This window comes from Mustela lutreola, chromosome 4 (genome assembly GCF_030435805.1).
Source record: "Mustela lutreola isolate mMusLut2 chromosome 4, mMusLut2.pri, whole genome shotgun sequence".
Taxonomy (NCBI): Eukaryota; Metazoa; Chordata; class Mammalia; order Carnivora; family Mustelidae; genus Mustela; species Mustela lutreola.
This window is the reverse complement of record NC_081293.1, coordinates 201,733,720-201,751,857: the sequence shown is the minus strand read 5'-3', so window position 1 is coordinate 201,751,857 and position 18,138 is coordinate 201,733,720. Positions and strand designations below refer to the sequence as shown.

Genomic DNA, 18,138 nt, shown 5'->3' with positions numbered 1-18,138 from the left:
TCATGCTTGCGAGTTGATCTCCTACTCCAGGCCTTACATATTTGACGTCCTGACATTTGTGTAATTGCTCTGCTAGAGTCCACTTAGAGCACTGAAAGCTGCTTAAAATGTCATTATAAGCTGCCCGGGTCTCAGAATTATATGGTGCTGTTGATGGAACAAAAGAATGTTCCACTTTGATGCACGTGGTATTTGATTGTGCTCTGAGCTGTGGTCCCTCTTCAACCCACCAGGGCTAGCTGGGCTTTTTAAAAAGGATCTTTTGATTCATGTTCATCTTCACATGATTGACAGTGGGTGCCTTTGAGATAACTCGGTGTGGTTTACGGTGGTGGCATGGAAGATGATTTCTGACATGTGTTAATTGTTCTCATTGTCAGCGGGGCAGTCACTTTGAATCTGCCATTGCGTGCTGAAGGTTTGTTGTTGTGGTGGTGAGAATAATAATTTTTTTTTTTTTAGTTATTTTTTTACTAATGAAACCTGAAAAGTTTCTTTTTTGGATGAAAGGAGATAATTCTAGGAATCATATTTTATCATTCTGTTGTGAAGGTATTTCTCATTAGAGGCATTTTAAGAGACCCAAGGGAAGTCTCTCCTGATCTTTTTCTTAAAGGACTTGAGTTTTATCATGTGGTGATCTGCTCCTATTCTTCTCCAGATAATGAGAACAGACTGAAGGAAGCTGAAGAAAAAAGATATATGGTAACAATAAGAATTTAAATGTTGGAACAGATTATTGGAAGAGGGGCACAATTTTGCTCTCACTGTATTGATTATTAGAAATATGGTCGAACATCTGCACACTATTTTGTTATCATAGTAAACCCTTCAAGTGGGAATTATTGGGTTCCCACCTCCCCCATCTTCCATACCCTGGATTGTTTATCTGTCGCCCTATCAGCACCAGACATTCTATGTGTTTTCAGTCGCTTATTTTCTTTCTCTTCCGATACGGATGAATGCTTCCTGAAAGCCAGGGCTTTGTTAACGGCATTAGTGCTGCACCTGGAAAGTAACTATGCCTAGAAAGTGTGCAGGGAAGCAAGGAAAGAATGGCGGGAGGTGGGCGGGAGGCAAGGGGGCGTCTCCTGAACACTTCTGTTCAAGCTCAAGGGCCTCTGGGAGGCATGAATCACTCACTGATCGTCAGTCACCTTAATGAGACCTGGAATGAGTCTCCCATACTGTGAACAGCACAGAGAGGCTGCCTGAAGAGCAACCTGGGGGGCAGGGGTAATGTAGGGACCAAAGGGAGGGGGCATTTGGACATAGGGGGACGGGACTAAACCCCGGACTCCTACACAGAGGACAGCACAAGGGAGTGAGGGATACAAACATGCCGTACATGAGAATCTAGCCTGCCCCATAGCTTCATCCGAGGCCAATTTGCTGCGAACCAGGACCTGAATAACCACCGTGATAGTTCTTGTGGCCCCTTTGCATGGCTGTTCCAGCAAAATAATCCCATCGGGCTGCAGTCCTATATCTGGAGACAGTGGGAGGCTGGAGCCTGGGGCTCCAAGAGGAAACTTGCTGGTGGGGTAGGCAGTCAGCCTTGACTCAAGGGCTTAACTTACGATGAATGTCACAGGGGAGTAAGTGACATCCTCTGCCCACTGAGTGGTGTAGGGCAGGGACTCCAGCTTGTGAAGCCCGTTAGGATGGACGCCTCCGCTCTGCAAGACGGGCCTGGGTGCAAAGCCTTGGTGAGCCCAGGTGCTTAGGAATGCAGCGTTTCTGTCCAGAGATTTTTCTGGTGAAGTTTGCGTCCACCGGAAATACATTTTTGATTCAACACTCGTTAAACGTTTCTCATAAATGTCTCAATACACTCTCTGCCTTGGTGAATGTCTGGGGGCATCGTGACCCCCCAAAAGGACCATGCATTTAGGGTGCAGCACCGTGCTGTGACGGGCCTTGGCCAGCTGCAGCAGGACTTCGACTTTTAGGTGCCTTTTTCCACGTTCTGTGCCATCGTTGGAGTGATGCAGGACACTGAAGTGTGTGTGTTTATTTATACGGCTAGACATGAAAGACATGAGATGTATTTTATTGATTTTTCTATTTGAAATATATTCTTGAAATTTTTAATGAAAAATTTTGGTCAGGGTAATTCAGAACCCAGAATTACATGGTAAGATTTTTTGAAAGACATAATTTGGGTTTATCTTTCTAAAAAAATCAGTAAGGCCATAAATTAATTGGGTCGCCTTCATTAGAAATTATAAACAAGGAGAATTTTTAGATCATCTTTAGCAAAAGTTAAGCTTTATATTTTTATATTTTAAAAGTTTTATAAGTGACATTTGTCAGATCTAAGTTTGTCAATGTAATTGTTGATTTCTGAGGGTAGAATGTAGGGAGTAATTTACAAGTAGATTTTTTTTAATGGTATGAGTATCATTTATTTGCAAGTAGATTCAAATTTTGGAGGCTGGTTGAATTGCAGGAAAACATTTGCCTAAGATAGGGTAATAAGTGACAGTTTGAAAAGCATGTCAGCTCAAATACTTGCCTGTTTCTGGAAGAAAATGAAGTGGCTTCTTGAGTCATGCTGTCATTTGATGCTCTTGCAGGGTCTCTATGGTTGGTCTGTCCCAGATGTTGAGTTTGCTTAATATACTATCCAGTGGTCTCTGGCTTCTAAAACATTTTGATATGTTTGTATCAGTCCTGTTGTAGCTCTGCAGCCCCCATGCCGTCAATTCTGTATCCTTGTAGCAGCTAGTGAAGCGAACGGATGGACGGGTGAATGGGAGAGTGGACGGATGGATGGGTGGGTGGAAGCTTGGATGATTGACGGGTAGTGGGGGGAGGGGTGGATGGATGGATAGTGGGTGGGTAGGTGGGTGGGTGGCGTCCGAGGTCAGCCTTTAGTGACTGAGGTTAACGTTTTTTAAAATGAGCCTTAATACTTTGTCAAGGAACCATCTCAGAAAGCAAATGTTGAGCAAACTGGGAGGCAGTAGTCACCTTGAACCACCAAGCGTGCTGATGGGCAGGCGGCGTGTTCTCTACTCTTCGCTTACAAATTATGCGGAACCGTAGCCAGAGCTCACCATGGAAATGTAAGCCCGTGTATCTACGGGGGATTGTAAGGGATAAAAAACAAGGGAGGGTAAATGATTCGTGACCATCACCTCACCCTCGTGACAATAGGTACAGTTGTTAAGCCCTTCGTGTGCGCCCGCCACTGGACAAGTGATGCACATGCCTGTCTCCCTTGTCCCCATAACACAGGAGGGATTGAGCACCGGGGAGATTAAATGACTTGCCCAAGGCCACACGCAGGGAATACTAGCAGGGAGACGCGTCCATACCCCTGTGGCCCAGCTGTGTGCCTGCAGCCCCGTCGGCTCTCAGCTTCCTGAAGCGCATCTGGGAGGCGCCGTAGTGCGCTTTCTCCTCCGTGACAGCAGCGCACGCCCCACTGGGGAGAAGTCCATATTCCTTCATGGGAATTTGGCCTCACAGCTCAAGTGACATAGTGACTGATGAGAATTTTAAATGTGTCTTTGGAAACAAAAGTCTCAGCCACAGTTTTAGCCAGTAAAGGAGAAACCTCTCTGGATTCTAGAATTATGTGGCCTGAGAAAGTGGATGAGAAGCCACTGCCCACAGCCGTGGGGTTCGTGGCTGACGCCAGGCAGCTCCTGGGCTAACGGGTCCGCACAGAGAGCAGACACGGCCGGGCCCCGTCCTCCAGCTGCCTCAGCCGGCGAAGTCTCTGCTCGCTGTCTCCTCCCTTCTGGGCCAGCCGCTGTGCCCCTCGGTCCCACAGAACCCTCCCATGTGTTCCCCGTGTCCTTCTGTCCCTGTGTCCCCCGAAGGGTCAGGTCTGTGTGCCGTGAGTGAGTGGGTGTGAGTGACACCATTTCTGTTGGGATTGGTCCTCATGGTCACTGTGGTGAGGGAAGGTTGCTGGGGCGGGTTTGGTGAGTGTGGGTCCCTGCAGACCTTCTCCTTTGAGAAAGTTCGGAGCACTCGCTCCGCGTATGCTGCTGCAAGGGCAGGTGAGCCCTGCTTTATCGCCAGGCGGGAGGCTCTGCCTCTGCACGTTTCCTGTGCATCTTCTGGGTACAGCGGCCGCTCTGAACCCAACGCCCCCACGCCCATGGGGTCTGTTTCCAGCGCCAAGTGAGAGCTCTGTGGCCGGCGGGCGGGCCGTGGGAAGGGGTGGTGACGTGAGACTTGCTGAGATTCGGGCCAAAGAGAAGAGGGGCCTGGAGGGGAGGCACCGGCAGGAATCCAACCCGGAACGTCGTGCTCACGTGCTGCCTGCTGACCAGCTGCGGCTGGGGAGAGCCCCTGCCCATTCTGAAAGCTGCGGCGACGGTACGTTTGTTCAGGACAGCCGCGAGGGCCGGGCCGCGCGTGCACCTTCCATCCCGGGCGCAGCTCGGTCTTCCCCGTGGAACAGCACGCGCCTTACGTCCGCCGGCGTCTGATGCTGTTTGTGTGGGATCGCGCCGATCTCCAGCCTCCTGTCCCTTCTGCGTCCGGCAAGCCTTTCTGCATTCTTAGGTATGTTTTGTTTATGGGGAAGTGAAATCAGTGCAGGAAGTTACTTCTGAATCAAGCATTCAGTCGCTGACCATCTGGGACTGTGCGAGGCTCTGGGACGCAGGGGAGCAGGACGCCTTCTGTCTGCCTTCCCTTTGACCGCGAGCGGTTTCTGTTAGTCGGGTCAACGAGGCCGCAGACATCAGAGCATGAGGAACCTGTGGCTGATGCCGGAGCTGAGGCCGGGGAGGTGCAGAGATGTCCTGGCCTGTGTTCGTGCCGCCCTGCTTCTGTGTGGGCCTCACAGGGCCCCGCCCCTGCTGTGGGAGCAGTTAGTCTGGTCGCCGACTGCCAGGGTGGACAGCGTGCACGACGCGCTTAGTGCTCTCCCAATTTCAGGCCCCCATTCTGACTGCGGGGCCAACCGCGCCTGCAGCCCCATCTCAGAAACAATGACCGTGGAGACCGTAGCCCCGTCGACCCAGAAGGGATCCGAGGTGCCCAGGGAAGTCTGGAGTGGACATGGACAGAAAATGTCTTTGAAGAGCAAAACCAAAATGATGGCGGTGACGCTTGCCTGGCAAGAAGGAGACTGGGGGGGAACGTGGGGCGCCACACGGGACGTTCGGAAACAGTCGCTTCCTTAGGGCCATGGGGCAGGAGTCCCCTGGAAAAGCGAGGCTGGTTGGAGGTGAGCGCGACTGTACGTTTTCTCCCATGGTAGGCTCGACCTGCTTATCTGGAAAAGCCGGTGGTCTGGGGCTCGAGACCCTCCTATCATTCCTTTGTCATGGACAAGCTGGCTGGGACCGGGCGAGGCAGTCTCCTCCATTGGCACGACTCCGAGGTGGAACCCGGGGGGCGGCGGGGGCTGGCACAGCGTTCTGGGAGCTTCTGCACGCAGCTCAGACTTCACAACCACGGCTAGGTGGCCTGGATGTCAGCACCTCAGGCGAGTGGCGGGTTTGGTGGGGCTGCTGTGCAGCCGGGCTGGGGTGGTCTGCCTTCTCCTGCTGGCTCCTTGCTCATTGCACGGAGCAGCCGTGACCCACTCTCTCTGGACAGGCGCCAGCGCGAAGCACTGCCGGCTGGGCCTGCTGAGCCGTGGGTGCTGAGAACTTCTCGTGTCTGTTGGCGGGCAGGAGCTCTCAAAGGTGGATGCATTAAAAAACCTGAAAAGCCTCAATTTCTTAATTTACAAGAAGCAGAAAAGAGCCCACAGCCCACTCAGTTCAGAGCACGGCCTCCATGAGGCCATGGAGAGAGTGAACTCTCCCTGTGCCTGCGACCTCGGGGAGCAAAGCCACGACAATGACCGTCATGCCTAAACCTGCACTTGGGAACTGGACGCATCACCACTGGATACTCAAGAAGCAGCAGTCAGGGCTCCCCAGGTCAGAGGCAGGACTCCATCGGACGGTGCTGTTGCTGAGGGACACCTTGCCATCAGGCACTGGATGCCGAGCACCCAGACGAGCGAGAGTGGACGTGTGGCACCCGTGACAACCACGCCAGCAGCGCCCCTCACCCTGGGCAGGGACACGGCAGCAAGTGTGCTCACAGGGGTCAGCACAGCTCCAGGAAAATGCACGTAAAACATAGCAGCAACCCGTTCTGGTGACTCTGGGGTGCTGCGCGGTTGACCCCGACGTCCGTTAACGCGCTTACATCCCCCGTCAGCGGTCATGGCCCCGTAGTGCTGTTAAGAGGAGGACCAGGACCTTCGTCCCGGGACACCCACAGAGTTGCCCCTCGGAAGCTTTTCGGCGCTCCCACGGGCCTGCGTTTCCCGCCGCCGTCACTCGGGGGTATGTGTCTACAGTCTGTTGGCGGCCGGTGGGCTTAGCTCCTCGGGTGACCCGACATGTCTCTCCCTCACCCTCCGGCCTGGAGGGTCTTTCCACTGGACATAGACGTCTGAATGAAAGGTTTTTCTTTTAACTCTTCAGATACGTCATTGGATGTGTGTGATCAAATCTACAATTACCAGTTGAGTCAAAAACCTCATTGTCACCAGGCACGTGGTGTCACTCAGGTCCTCTTCTGCCTGAGGTCCGCCACGGCTGCATCCCGCCACGTCATGCCTCACGCGTGTCCTTGCCCGTGGCTGTGGCGAGGGGCCTCACCTTCTCTTCTCAAGAGGTGCCACTGTGGGGCTCTGTGTCCACTCTTCTTGGGGTCTGTTTGGTGTCTTGGCTTTCGAAGTTAATGCAGTCTGGGGGAATTGCTGGAGGTTTTTCCCGGTTAGTGTTTTGGTCCCTCTCCTCCTCGCTTCCACTTGGAGTCTCTTGTGCCTGAGGTGGTGCTGCAGGTTGCCCCGTTTCCACTCAGTCTTTCTCAATTCTTTTTTTAATTTTAAAATAAAAATTTCATTTATTTATTTGAGAGACAGAGCAAGAAGGTACGAGCAGAGGAGCAGCAGAGGGAGCAGACCCTGCCGAGCAGGGAGCCTGACGCGGGGCTCGGTCCCAGGACCCTGAGATCATGACCTCACCAGTCGGGACACCAGGCGCCCCCTTTTACCTGTCATTGAGAGGATAATAGTTTCTGTTACGTATCTGGAAATTCACTAACCCGTTGCTCTCCGTTGCCCAATCTGCGGCTCGACCTGTGACTTTGTAAATCGTGAGTGCTGTGCTCCCCACGCACCGAACTTCCGCTGCTCCTGTTCAATCCCAGGTCTCCGCTGAGCTTGCAGGGGCCCGCGCTGCCCCGTTGGGTCACTGCCACCTCGTTCTGGTGGTGACTGCCTCTCCTTGCGTCATCTGTGCTTGCCTTTGTGTGTGTCCCCCAGAAACACTCATCCGGAGCCTCTTGAAGGACCTGGGAAGGCAGCCGGCGCCGGCGGAGGGCCTGAGCCCCCTGGAGCTCAGCGAGATGGCCCACATGGTTGCTGCCGCCGTGCAGGGAGCAGGTGCCGACGGGGAGCTGCGAGGAGCCGAGAAAGGAGCTGCAGGAAAGCCGAGAGAGGCCAGCGTCCGCGAGCAGGCCGGGGACAGTGGGGCAGGTGAGCCTCCCCGCCCCGGGGCCACGGACGCCTGCGGGTTCGCGGCGCGACGAGGCTGCAGAGGCCCAGCTCGCCAGGCTGGTCAGCCTGCCTCTGCGGGGGAGACGCCGACTTGGAGGAACGGGTTTTATCTGTTTGAACTTTGCCTCTGAAAGCTTTCTGAGCAGCCTCAGCCTAGCCAAGCAATTGTGTGGAAAGGCAAATTGCTCTCAGTGCTGAGGCTCGGAGTTAGAAAAAACCAGGAGTGATAGTGTTTCTGTTTGGATTCTGCCCGTGAATAGAGTCAAATATTTGAATAACACAGTGAAAAGGCTTCATCCTGCTTGAGGCTCACATCCGCCCTCCCAGGCTGCTCCAGGGAGAGCCGAGAGCTCCCCCCGACTCTCCAGTGTGTGTGTGTGTGCATGCACACAGACACACATACAGACACACACACGGAAACAGACACACACACACAGACACATACAGACAGACACATACACGGATACACACAGATACACACACACATGCAGACACACAGACACACACACGGACACAGACACATACAGACAGACACACATACACACGGACAGACACACACAGATATACAGACACACATGGACACACACAGAAACAGACACATAGAGACACACACACAGACATACAGACACACATGGACACACAGACACACATATGGACACACACGGACACATACAGACACACACACAGAAACAGACACATAGAGACACACATAGACATACAGATACACACGGACACACACACACAGACACACATACAGGCATACACAGGCACAGACACACACACATACGCACACACATACAGACACACAGACATACAGCACACACACATGGACACAGACAGACACACACTGACACACACACACAGACGCACACATGGACACAGACACACACACACAGACACATACAGACAGACACATACACGGATACACACAGATACACACACAGATGCAGACACACACACGGACACAGACACACACACAGACACATACAGACAGACACACATACACACGGACAGACACACACAGACATACAGACACATATGGACACACACAGAAACAGACACATAGAGACACACACACAGACATACAGACACACATGGACACACATACAGACACACACAGACACATACAGACACACACACAGAAACAGACACATAGAGACACACACAGACATACAGACACACATGGACACACAGACACACATATGGACACACATACGGACACACACGGACACATACAGCCACACACACAGAAACAGACACATAGAGACACACATAGACATACAGACACACATGGACACACACACACAGACACACATACAGGCATACACAGACACAGAGACACAGACACACACAGAATACAGACACACAGATACACACAGACACACATACGGACACACACAGACACACACACACATACGCACACACATACAGACACACAGACATACACACACAGACACACACATGGACACAGACACACACACACAGACACGGGCACACACACGGACACACAGACACACACATATACACATAGTCACACATATGGACACGGAGACAGACATACACAGATACACACAGACACACACACACATACAGACACACGCGGTCACACACAGACACACACACAGACACACACACACAGCAGCTCCCCTGGTGACTGGACGTACCCGTATGTGCTTCTCAGGGTCACTGGAACCACACGGAAGCCTCTGATTCCATGCCTTGGACACAGCCGACACACAAAACACATGTGCCAGAAACACGCATAAGGAGATGGTGTCTCGTCTTCTGTGGGCTGGGACCCAGGCTGGCTCGGAAGCTGGCATCAGGGCGCCCAGAGCCAAGGGAACCGGTGCTCCGCGGGACAGGGTTCTGTGTTAGGCGGTTTTGAATAAGCAGTGGGTGCCTCTCGGCGGGGGGGCGGGGGTCTCGAAGAGGCCTGGGCACCAGGCTTCGTGAGTTCACGAGTTTGGGGCTTTTGGTAGGATGTTTAGGAAAGTCATGAGCTCTGGGGACAGCTTACTGTGAGGTGGTCGGCGTAGGCGCCTTCCTCTGCTTTTCTGTCGCTGGTAACTGCTTCTGGCACTGTGGGATCTTTTTGCTGTGCTAGACTCTGAGGATGACACACAGATCCCTGGGGCTGGGGACACAGTTCATGACCGAATTCACGCCCATCTCTTAGCTAACCCTTCCACGTTCCACGGAGCTTACGGAACACCGATACCATCCTCCGAACAGGAAAGGGTCACCTTCTAGGCGAAACCAGGCTGATGTCATCCTGCCTGACCCCCTGTGACGGACGCTCTGTGTCTGACGGGGTCCGGACGAGGGTTCTGATGATGCTTGTGTCTTCCACAGATGACCGCGGGCCGGACGGCGGAGGTGGAGCTGACGAGGAGGTACGGTGAGGCGTCTCTACCTGTTCGGTTCACCTTAGCTCTAGAGCTGCGCTGGGCGTCTTTCTGGTCATGGTTTGAGAACGCAGACAAAACACAAAGTTTTGTTGTTCTGTTTGTTAAAAGTCTGCTAATCCCAAAATTGGGAGAAAGTATAAAGAGGGCATAAAAAATTGTGGATATTTTGGTACATACTAATGCCTACTTTCAGATCATACAGTAACATTTTCCCATCGTAGAAATCTGGAAAATACGGTTAATACAAACTAAGGAATGAATATTCCTTAGAATTTTCCTACCTGGGGCTACGGACTGGATCCTTGCGGTCATCCCACGTGTGGTTCCCGGGCTTCATTCAGCGCGGACCCCCACAGGCCCTGGGCCTCAGCCCTGCCCGCCCGATACGGGAGCCGCTGGCCCGGTGTCCTTTACATTGAAGCTCGTTAAGCCGAAGCAGATCAAAATGCCGTCCCTCAGTTGCGCTGGCCCCAGCGCCCGTGTTCCATTGTGAACCGTGGGCCGGGTGGTTCGCAGAATGTGCGGGTCGTGGCTGGAGGGTCTCTCGACCGCGCGGGTGGGAAGGGCCGTCTGAGAAGGGCTCAGTCACGGGTGATGTGCCCTCACGGTGGTTTGCCGGCCTTTCCGGCTGAAGAACCTTCGCTCATTAGTGCAAGTCTTATGGATGCAGAAAATCAGTGTGGAAACCATGACAATGGCTTTAGGTGGTTCTACGGAACCCTTTTCTGTAGAGTGGAAAAAATCATTTTGGTTAGTACTTCTGTTTCCATTTTATTTTCGTGGCTTTTGGTTCAATGCCTGTTAGCAAGTAGCAAAAGAAAACATCCACAGTTCTCTTAAATGTCCGTCAGAAACGCGGTTGGCGGGGTGCGGGGAGTCGTGGCTCTAAGAATGCATCTTGTCAGTGGAGGGGCGTGGACAGGGGGACGAGTGCAGCCAGAGCCGGGCTGCGGGGTCCGGACCGTGCACACCTCAGCCCCTGTGGGTCCTCTCAAGACCCCAGTGTTCGCAGGCTCCTACCTTTCCTTCCTGATCAAGTCGAATTTTGATTCATTTCTCTGTTACTGGGGGTACATCTTCAAGCAATTTTTTATTTTCTTTTTTAAGATTTATTTGAGAGAGAGAGCACAGATGGAGAGGGGGAAGCGCAGGACTTGATCTTAGGACCACAGGATCATGATCTGAGTGGAAGGCAGACGCCCAAGGCCTGAGCCCCCCCAGCGCCCCTCAAGCAGTTTTTTTCCCAACAGGCATCTGAGTGTTGTGTTCTCTGAGCTCTCACTCGGAGCATCTTCTGTTTCCTCCTCTCACGGAGCGTAGTCCAGCTGAGAACACCATTCTTTTTCTTCCGAAAGCTGGGGGACAGGGCTCCAAGCCCTCCATGGTCACTGAAATGCTGTGTACTGTCACCATTCAGGATCCAAACTTGAGCAGATGTTTTTTAACAAAATACTATTTTTTGTAGCTATTTCAGAACACAAAGGAAAACTTCTATACAATTTCTAGTCAACATTGGAATAAGTATTTTCCTTTATAATTCTTGCTTAGTTTCCTGAAAAGCTTGAGTTTCATACATGTGAAGGAAACCCACTTTTTGTCCTGTCTGGTACAACGCTGGAGCTTTCACGGTGATTTCACAGGAAGCAGGAAATCCCTTGCCCGCCAGGAGGTGCCCTGGGGTGTGCCCTCCCTTCTTGGGCGCCAGCAGAAGCGCCAGGAGGGACCACCGGCTTCTGTGGGAAGCCGGACTGGGGTCCCAGAAGGCTGTGTGGCCCAGTGGCGGCATCTCCGACGCCAGCGGGAGCGACACTCAAATTCTGGACCAGCCAATCCCCGCCTTGCAGGCATCGGGCACGTGATTAACCTCTGTAAACCCCAGAGTCCACCGACCGGAGATGAAACTAGGGCCGCGCTCCCGGGTTGAGGTGGTGATGAGGGACAGCGTGCACCGAGACTGAGCACAGCGCCGGGCGCATACTCAGGGCTGAGCGTGTCAGATGACATCTGTCTGTCGGGACGGCACTTAAGTGGCTCTTGCTCAGGAAATGGGGTCAGGATGAGCACGCCTCGGCGCTGAGGACCCAGGGTCCCCCAGGAGCTTTGAGGCTGCGGGGCATGTCCCGATGAGGCTTGCGCCTGATGTCTCCTCTTCCCTGTGAAAGTGGGGCACGCGACACCCCTGCACTGGCATCGCGAGGACCCGGGAGTCCACGTGGGTCAGGGTCCGGGACAGGGATCAGTCAATGCAGCAGCACAGCCATCGCCAGGCGCCGACTGCTCCAGAGCAGGGGGGCTCAGAAACCCACGCGCGGTCGTGGAGGTTTTGTTTTTGTTTTGTTCGTTTTAAAGATGTTATTTATTTATCGGAGAGAGCGCGCACACGGGAGCGGCAGAGGGACTGAGAGAGCGTCTCCCGCTGACTCCCCCGAGCACAGAACCTGACACGACGCTCGTCTCACCACCCGGAGACCGTGACCTGAGCTGAAATCAAGAGTCAGGCTCCCAGCGGACGGAGCACCCCCGGTGCCCCCGATGTTGGCTCTTTTTAAAAAGACCCCAAACATGCACACTGATGCTGTAAAATCGGGCTCTTTAGGATGGTGTCTGTATGTGAGAGAGAGACCGACGGACAGGTGTGTGGCTGCGTGAGGCTGGTGGGTGAGGCCCTTGTCCTCCCCGGTCTGAACGTGTCCCATCTAGACGGGATCCTGAACGTGGCCAGGAGGGCGCCACTCCGTCCCCGCCTGGTCCTACCTGCTGGTTCTCCTGAATGTCATCTCACGGAGCCTTCTTTCCACCAGGTCAGTCATCTGGGCCTCAGACTTGGGGACCACCTCCAGCATCCTAGGCCCCAACTCTTTCCTGCCGCCCCCGTTCTCATGGAGCCCTTCAAAACGGAGATGAAGAAATCGGAGACCCCCAAGGTGCCCCTGACGTTGGAGGAGGAGAGTGCGGGGGTGGAGGACGTCAGGAGTCAGACCTACTCCAAGGACCGGCTGCACAGGCCGCGTCCCGCACAGCCCCAGGGGCGTGGCTCTGGCGAGCTCCAGGCCTGGGTGCCGGGGCCCTCGCAGGAAGATGCCGGCCTTGAAGCCAGAGCCCGGGGACGCCCCAGTGAGAGCCTGTGGCTGGCGGCCCGGCCTTCGCAGGAGGAAGAAGGCTACATTGTGACCGGGAATGAGTGAGTAGAGGCTCTGGTTTTTCCTCCTGGCGCCCAGCGCATGGGTGGAGGGGAGCACGTTCATTCTTGCCCATCTTTACTCAGAGGCACAGGAGGAGGTGGGCTTCCTGGTGTCACGGGGGCAGGAGGGCAGCTGGGAGCCTCCTCGTCCGTCACACGGTGCTGTGACCTGTGACCAAGGAGCCCGAGCTTCAGGGGGATTCTCCACAGAACAGAGCCCCTCCTGGCTCTTGGTTCCAGCCTCATACCTGCGGTGCAGCCCGTGGGGCCCATGGACGCAGCAGCCCCGGGGCATGGGGGGCTGGGGTCTGCCCGGGGTTGCCTCCCTGCTGGCTGAGACTCCAGCCATTTAAGGTATTGGGACCCGAGTCATCCTTCAGAGGGAGACATGTTCATGGTAACAGGACGCTCTTCTCGCTCTGATCTGCACGAGTCACGGGGCCTCGTTCCCACAGTGTGTGCCCAGCTGGTGATGGGGTCGGCTCCAAGCTCCGGTGCTCAGCCTAGTGACTCTGGCTTTGGACACGAGGCTGTAGATATGTTCTTTCCTCACAGTCTGTAAGCAGGGTTTCAGCGGGGAGAGCACAGCCAGCCAGCCGCATGTGTGTGTGCACGTGTGCAGGTGTGCAAGTGCACGTGCGTGTGCGGATGTGCATGTGCGCGCACAGGTGTGGATACGTGTGTGCATGGGCATGTGTGCAGCCATAGGTGTGTGCAGATGTGCATGTGTGAGTGCACGTGTGCGGATTGCGTGTGCGTAGGCGTGTGCGTGTGCAGAGGTGCGAGCGTGTGTGCGAGTGTGTGCAGCTGTGTGGACAGGCCCACACCAGGTTCCGCCGTCGCCGGCATGCTCGTGCTCCCCGTCTGGGCGGTCCCTCAGGTAGGTCAGAAGCTGCCTGGCTTTGCTGACGACACGCCGTGTGGGAGGGGCTGTGCCGTTTCTCACGCCGGGCGCGCTCGCCTTCTTCCTGCGCAGCCCCCGGGCTCATGCTCGGCCAGCGGGCCGTTGTCGCTGGTGCAGACGGCACGTCACCGCAGCCGGCAGCAGCCGGCACCACGGCGGGACAGGCGGCGTCGTGTTCTGAGCCCACGCGCTGACCGCCATTGGAGCCCGCTTGAGCGTAAGAGTCTCGCCACTGTTGGTGGTGTTTTCCCTCGTGCCTTTAGAGAAGTGTCAGTGCTGATGCTTCAAGCTCGCACGGAAACACCGACTCCGTCTGCTCAAGTGCTTCTCACTGAGCCGCGTCCTCCCGTGTCGGGCCTTTGCCCAGGTGCGGAGCTCCCAGACCCACCGGTGCCGTCAGGCTCCGGTTCTGAGGTTGGGGACCCCCCGGGTGAGTGTCTTCAGAGTCGTGCCCTACAGAGCAGTGCAAACGGGGGTGTGACAACACAGGTGCGGAGGGCACAGTTCTGCACCCTCGGGGCGAAGGCGGGACGCGGACTCCGCTGCTGCGGACGCGGCTGTTCCCACAGCGCTCCTCCTCCGAGTTGTCGAAAGCCTGTGTGTGGATTTTCACTGCCTTAGGAAATACGGCTGCGTCATGCATGCACACGTGTGCCTCTGTGTGTGCCCGTGTCCGTATGTGTTGTGTGCATGCATCTGTGTGTGGCACATGTGTATACATGCATGTACACGTGTGTGCACTGTGTATCCGTGTATGCACACTGCATGCATCTGTGTGGTGCTTGTGTGCACCTGTGTATGCGTGTGCACACATGTGTTCATGTGTCTGTGTGAATCATGTAAGCGTGCTCTCTGTTTGCACGTGTGCACATGTCTGCACACGTGTGCTCATGTGCATGTGTGTGCACACACATGTTCGTGTGTGCCCATGCGTGCATGTGCACACATGTACATGCACGTTTGCACATGTGTGTTGCTGCACAGCTGCTCTGGGAGCCTTCTTTCTTGCCACCAGGACGTCAACGGTGCACAGCCCCGACACACAAGGGCTCGTCCCCAGAGTGCGGGGAGGGTCCACTGTCGCTCTTCCTTCTGGGGTCCGGGGTCTCGGCAACAGCATGAGGCAGGGGGTGGGTGCCCCACAACAGGGCCGGGAAAGGGGTTCCCATTGTTTGAAAGGCTCTTCCAAGTAGCAGCTTTGCATCACCATGAACAATAGGGCATGGCGCCTTTAGAGCAGGACAGTCCATGGGACATCCTCCGCATTGGGGTGACTCTTGGAGGGGAATGACAAGGTTGTGGGAGAGGCCTGTCCTATCGGGCATTTCCGCTGACTTCCCGGGAGAAAGTGAGGCTCCTGTTGGGGTCGGACTTCTCTTCGCCTTCAGAGTTTATTTTCCTGTAGTGTTCTCCGGGGCCAGAGCTTTGGGACTCGAATATCTGCGACAAGCATGGGTCGGAGGAAAAAAATCATTACTGTGGCTCATTCCCCTTTCCTTCTGCTGCCTGAACTGGATGAATTTTACACGATACAGATGATAGGGCCTCGTGTCGGGAATTCTTATCTTTGTCGCCACGAGACGAGGCCTCCTTCCTCTTAGAGAGCCTGCTGTCAGATTCCGCGGGAACTTGGGATTCTCTAGGGCAAGTCTTCACCAGATCTCAGCTGCAGCCTTAGCAGATCAGCTATTGGCAAGAATTTGGTGCCATTCTTTAAAAAAACCATCTGGGTCCCTGCTTGTCCCCTAAGAAGGGGAAGCAGTGGGACCTGTGCCCTGTGTGGTCTGCTCGCTGACACACATCCTCCCCGTGGGGCTCAGCTTCGCACGCATCTGCCTCGTGCTGACGGACGGGGCGCTGCCTCGGGCTCCGTTTACGCTCTCCCGCTTTCAACCCCGTATGGACCCTCCGAGGCCGGCAGCAGGTCAGGACGGCCGTCCCTGTCCCCCAAGGGTGATTTTAGAAGTGTTTTGGGTTCAGGAGAGACAGCCCAGGAAGGGGAATTTGAATCCAAGGGAGCCGTTTGCATTTTGGCAAAGGAGAAACTGCATCTTACGTCTGACGAAGAAATGCGGAAGAGCCGGGGCTCTCCAGGCGCCTCCAACGGACGCTGTTGCGTTTGGGGTGTCTTCCTGGGGAAGGACGTGTGCATGATGAGAAGGGGCAGAAGAGCGGCTACCAGGCTGACGTGGGAGACGGGGAGGCCACTGTCCCCACGGGCCGTGGGCAGCTTGTGCGTAGGCCGTTGAGAGCTCCACCATCCCACACGGAGGCCCTGGAAGGCCAGCTTCTGTGCCAAAGCTTTGGTGCCCTGTGTTCTCGGCCCTAGAGGGGCAAAGGTGGCCGCGGCCCGGGCTGTCGGGGGCGGGATGCTGCACACCAGCGGCAGCAGGGAGGCTCACTCCCCTCTCAGGCGGCTCCCCCAAGGGCAGCGGAAGAGTGGCCCTGCGACAGAGCAGGTGGGGGTGACAGCCCGGGAGCTGTGAACGGAGCCGTGGAAACCGGGAATGGGAGTCAAGGGAGAAGCTTCCAGGGCTGGGGCACCGAGACCTCGCCGGGGCGGGGGGGACATGCGGCAAAGAGAGTGGGCCTCCCGCGGCCTCTGTGTTCTCAGACGGACAGGTTGGCCCTGAGTTTTCTCCAGTGTTTTCTTCCCGTAAAGCTCTTGCCTGGGACATGCCCACCAGTGATGTCACAGACGGGTCTCTGCTGACCGATGTGTCTCCTCTCTCACGGCCTAAGTCACGGGCAGCTCAGCGTGGCTGCCGCTCCCAGGCACGGCCCTCATGCGGACTCAGCCCGACGGCTGCCAAGGGGAGGGTCCCGCACGGCAGGCGTGGTCCTGCCGTCTCCTCACTGGCGAGCCGTTAGGGTTTAGGGAATCCAAGTCTGGAAGAAGTTTCTGCTGTCCGTCTTCTGAAGCTGCTCCGGCTCCCGGGGGTCGCGCGTGAGCAAAGGGAAGCCTCACGCGTGGACAGACGATTGTCCCTTCTGTCACACTCGTCTCTCCCAGTCAGTCTCCGAAGCGAGAACCAGGTGCTTTCAGAGCCGCCGGGGCGAGGAGACTGCTTTTCCCATCACGAACTTGAAAACGTACAAACCCACGTGCTCAGGAGTGACGTGCTGTTCCCCGGAGGTCAGCGTGCTGGGAGGGAAGCGTCACCGCTGAGCCACAGGGATAGTCCCGTCATCCTCCCCCACCTGCACACAGACCCCTGGCTGCCCGCAGAGCCCCTCAGAGCTGCGCCGGGGCCACGGGGCCCATGCTGGTCGCCAGGAAGACGGACAGGACGCGGGGCCGGAGCGGGGCCGGAGCGGGGCCCGAGTCATTGCCGGTTTTCCCTTCCTTGTGGGAGCAAAGGAATCGCAGCGGGCTCGCGGTCTGTGGTCGTGGCGTCTGCAGGTTTACTCTGGCTGACTCTCAGACCATGTCTGGGATGACGTGGTCGAACTTCCTGTCAGAAAGCGGAGCTGTGGTCTTCTGGGGGTCTTCCTGAATGCGACAAGTCGCTGCGACGTCACCACTCATCTCCTCCGTTTGGGTCAAGAGACACCGTGCGGTGTGCGGGTTCTTTGTCGTCTGAGAGTCAGGTGTGGGGCCACAGCCAGTGAGGAAAGAGTCACAACTGCTCATGTGGCCCAGAAGACGAAGGAAAACCACGTATTTCCAAATCTGAAGTCCTGCCCACAGAGCTGGGAGCTGTGGGGCTTGTCCGTGACGGGAATGGTGAACCGTGGCCCCAGCCGCCGCCAAGCTCTGGCCGGTCTGCGGGCGCCCCTGCCTGGGACCTCAGCTCGTACTCGCTAGGCCCTGCCCTGTGGCCCCCGAAGAAGGAAGATCCCAGACCCGCCCCGTGTGGTCCCCATGGAAGTCGCGCACGGTCAGTTTCACGTGCGCATTGTTTGCAGACGAGGGACACGCGGCTCGGCGCGCGGCCAGACTCCCGGAGCCGCAGGCCCTGCTCCGGCCGGAGGGAGCGCAAACAGCGTTAACCGAGTGGGTCTCCGAGCCCGTGAGCTCAGACTCTCAGAGCATCATGACCCGAACGAGGCTTTTCCTGTAAACGTCCCCTCCTGACTCCGCGCTCACTGCCTCCTCCTGGGAGCC

General features: G+C 55.8%; 1 protein-coding gene across 3 annotated transcripts in view; it reads left to right on the top strand.

Annotated features, from left to right (window-relative positions):
- PTPRN2 (protein tyrosine phosphatase receptor type N2) overlaps positions 1 to 18,138 on the top strand; it is a 688,130-nt gene that overhangs the window by 279,842 nt on the left and 390,150 nt on the right. For 2 of the 3 annotated variants that reach the window (XM_059172405.1, XM_059172403.1), the window contains exons 7-9: positions 7,301 to 7,513; positions 9,890 to 9,930; positions 12,747 to 13,126. In XM_059172405.1, the coding sequence (XP_059028388.1) occupies positions 7,301 to 7,513; positions 9,890 to 9,930; positions 12,747 to 13,126 (634 nt within the window). The remainder of the gene's footprint in view (positions 1 to 7,300; positions 7,514 to 9,889; positions 9,931 to 12,746; positions 13,127 to 18,138) is intronic. The other variant, XM_059172404.1, reaches the window with a different exon arrangement.